The following is a 990-nucleotide window of genomic DNA, read 5'->3' as shown; positions in this document are numbered from 1 at the left end:
TGTGTGTGTGTGTGTGTGTGTGTGTGTGTGTGTGTGTGTGTGTGTGTGTGTGTGTAAGTATGTATGTATGTATCTATGTATGCATGTATGTATGTATGTATGTATGTACGTATGTTATAAGTCAGTTTCATTTCTGTATTTCTTGTCCATAGAGAAAGAGCCGGACTCTAACATAGATTCAAGGCTCCTTCATCGGAACTTTTATCAACATCATCTAGGTATTTGTGCATATGTGTGTGTGTGCAGTATTTGGTGTTAGTGTATGCGCAGATTTGTATGTTTGTTTTATGGATGCGTTTTTATGTATATATTTTCATGTCTAGGCGTATGCATATGTATTTATGCGCAGATTTATATGTTTGTTTTGTGGATGCGTTTTTATGTATAGATTTTCATGTCTAGGCGTATGTATATTTATTTATGTGCTAAATTTTTGGAAAGTTTTACATACCTTTACAGTTCCATTGATGGCTTGAATCTGTAGTCTTCTAATCAGCCTTTTTCTTTCAGCTTTTGAGAATCCTAATTTTTCCAGGTTTTTGTTGAGGCAGTTCGTTACATATCCCAATGCCCCAACAATCACGGGTATGAATTTGAACTTGTAGTCTGGGTGGAGTATCTGCAAATTTCTCAGAAGCTCGGCGTAGTTGTTCTCTTTTTCTCTAATCTTTAGTGTGATTATGTATGTATGTATGTATGTATGTATGTATGTATGTGTGTATGTATGTATGTATGTATGTGTGTGTGTGCATGCGTGTGTATGTGTGTGTTGTATCTTTGTAGTGCAACAAATCTCATATGGCATTTCTTATTTTTATATTTACAGACTTATTAGCGATCTTGATCTCTATGTGCTCCGCTTTACAAATTTTGGCAAAGAATTTCCAAAGTCACAGAATATGAGTCCAGACTCCTTCATCCAGCTAGCTTTGCAATTGACCTATTATAAGTAAGTACCTTGTGAACTTTTGTGTGTATATATATATATAT

General features: G+C 34.8%; 1 protein-coding gene across 1 annotated transcript in view; it reads left to right on the top strand.

Moving 5' to 3' along the window:
- The window catches only part of LOC106867711 (choline O-acetyltransferase), a gene marked incomplete at its 5' end in the record, with an annotated part of 213,268 nt that overhangs the window by 188,233 nt on the left and 24,045 nt on the right, over positions 1-990 (top strand). Inside the window, one exon of the mRNA XM_014912671.2 lies at positions 827-949. Within this exon, the coding sequence (XP_014768157.2) occupies positions 827-949 (123 nt within the window). The remainder of the gene's footprint in view (positions 1-826; positions 950-990) is intronic.

The sequence above is a fragment of the Octopus bimaculoides genome, chromosome 5 (genome assembly GCF_001194135.2).
Source record: "Octopus bimaculoides isolate UCB-OBI-ISO-001 chromosome 5, ASM119413v2, whole genome shotgun sequence".
Lineage (NCBI taxonomy): Eukaryota > Metazoa > Mollusca > Cephalopoda > Octopoda > Octopodidae > Octopus > Octopus bimaculoides.
The sequence above is the reverse complement of the archived record's forward strand: the minus strand, read 5'-3'. Positions and strand labels throughout refer to the sequence as shown.